Source organism: Brassica oleracea, chromosome C4 (genome assembly GCF_000695525.1).
Source record: "Brassica oleracea var. oleracea cultivar TO1000 chromosome C4, BOL, whole genome shotgun sequence".
Classification (NCBI taxonomy): domain Eukaryota; kingdom Viridiplantae; phylum Streptophyta; class Magnoliopsida; order Brassicales; family Brassicaceae; genus Brassica; species Brassica oleracea.
Genome location: NC_027751.1, coordinates 25,175,139 through 25,177,347, shown reverse-complemented (window position 1 = coordinate 25,177,347; position 2,209 = coordinate 25,175,139). Strand labels below are relative to the sequence as shown.

General features: G+C 41.1%; 1 protein-coding gene across 1 annotated transcript in view; it reads right to left on the bottom strand.

Annotated features, from left to right (window-relative positions):
• The window catches only part of LOC106338484, a 6,807-nt gene that overhangs the window by 3,065 nt on the left and 1,533 nt on the right, over nucleotides 1-2,209 (bottom strand). The window contains exons 2-4 of the mRNA XM_013777449.1: nucleotides 1,120-2,032; nucleotides 676-817; nucleotides 95-555 (exon numbers count right to left, since the gene is read on the bottom strand). Of these exons, the coding sequence (XP_013632903.1) occupies nucleotides 95-555; nucleotides 676-817; nucleotides 1,120-2,032 (1,516 nt within the window). The remainder of the gene's footprint in view (nucleotides 1-94; nucleotides 556-675; nucleotides 818-1,119; nucleotides 2,033-2,209) is intronic.

Genomic DNA, 2,209 nt, shown 5'->3' with positions numbered 1-2,209 from the left:
ATGCTTCACACCATTCTTCTTGAGAAGACTTTCAAACAGCTTGTTGATGAAATGAGAGCCTCCATCACTGATGACAACTCTTGGAACTCCAAACCTTGGAAATATGGTGCCTTTGAACATCTTGATCACCACTCTAGAATCATTGGTGGGACTTGCTACAGCTTCCACCCACTTGGAGACATAATCAACATCTACAAGGATGTATTTGTTGCCAAAAGATGGTGGGAATGGTCCCATGAAATCAATACCCCACACATCAAACACCTCCACTTCTTGAATTGGGTTTTGAGGCATCTCATTCCGTTTGGTGATGTTCCCTCTCATTTGGCATGAATCGCACCTAGAGACAAAGTCTTGAGTGTCCTTGAACATATGAGGCCACCAAAACCCAGCTTGTAACACCTTCGAAACAGTCTTGAAAGTAGCGAAATGGCCTCCATAGGATGATCCATGACAGTGTGTAAGGATCCCTTCAACTTCGTCTTCAGCTACTACTCTTCTATAGAGTTGATCTCTACAAAGGATGTAGAGGTAAGGCTCATCCCAATAGTATCTCTTCACATCTTTTTAGAACTTTTTCTTGGCATATCCTTAAAGACCCATTAGCTCTCTTCCACAAGCTAAGTAGTTCACCAAATCAGCATACCAAGGACCTTTCTCTTCATTTCTCTTCACCTCTTCAAGCTTCTTTCCAGTGTCACAAACTGCTACCACTGCTCTAATTACCATAATTTGTTCTTCTGGTAGCCCTTCATCAATGAGGATCCCACACTCAATCTTCAGTCTAGACAAGTGATCAGCTACACCATTGGCTTGTCTTTGATCTCAAGGTTAAACTCTTGTAGCAGCAAGATCCACCTCAACAGCCTTGGCTTAGCATCCTTCTTGGCTATGAAGTGTCTCAATGCAGCATGATCAGTGTAGACTATGACTTTTGACCCAACCAAATAGCTTCTGAACTTCTCAAAGGCATAGACAATGGCTAGCAGCTCCTTCTCAGTTGTAGCATACTTCATTTGGGCTTCATCAAGAGTTTTCCTCGCATAGTAGATCACATGAGTCTTCTTGCCCTTCTTTTGGCCAAGAACAGCTCCCACAGCATAGTCACTAGCATCACACATGATCTCAAAGGGGAGATCCCCATCTGGTGGCTGCACAACGGGGGCACTAACCAGCTTGTCCTTCAACTTCTTGAATGCTTCTAGACATTCCCAATCAAAGTTTAATGCAACTTCCTTGCACAGAAGCTTAGTCATTGGCCTAGCTATCATGGAGAAGTCTTTGATGAATCTTCTATAGGATCCAACATGACCAAGGAAGATTCTAATGTCTTTCACTGTCTTTGGTGGAGCTAACCCAACCATCACTTCAATCTTAGCCTTGTCCACCTCAATCCCTTTCTCTGGAATCTTGTGTCCAAGCACAATCCCTTCTTTAACCATGAAGTGACACTTCTCCCAGTTCAGCACAAGGTTGGTCTCTTCACATCTCTTTAGGACCCTGCTAAGATTGGACAAACAAGCAGAAAACGAAGATCTGTAGACAGAGAAGTCATCCATGAACACCTCCACAACATCCTCTATAAGATCAGAGAAAATAGACATCATGCACCTTTGGAAGGTAGCTGGAGCATTACATAGCCCAAATAGCATCCTTCGATAAGCAAAGGTACCATAAGGGCATGTCAATGTTGTTTTCTCTTGATCATTTGGATGTTTGGGTATTTGGAAGAACCCTGAATACCCATCAAGAAAACAGTAATAGGGATGATTTGCAAGTCTCTCAAGCATTTGATCAATGAATGGCAATGGAAAATGATCCTTTCTAGATGCTGAGTTTAATTTTCTACAATCTATGAACATCCTATGTCCTGTTATTTTTCTTGTTGGAATTAGTTCATTCTTATCATTTTTAACCACAGTTATTTCACCCTTCTTTGTGACAACATGCACAGGAGACACCCATTTGCTATCCGAAATAGGATAGATTACTCCTGCATCTAGGAGTTTTAGAATCTCCTTCTTAACAACATCTTTCAAGTTGGGGTTCAACCTTCTTTGATGTTCTATAGAAGTCATAGATTCATCCTCAAGATGTATCCTATGCATGCATAAAGAAGGTGATAACCCTTTAATATCATCTAGTGAGTAGCCTATTGCCTTTCTATACTTTTTAAGTTCATTCAAAAGTTTAGATAATTCATTTTCAC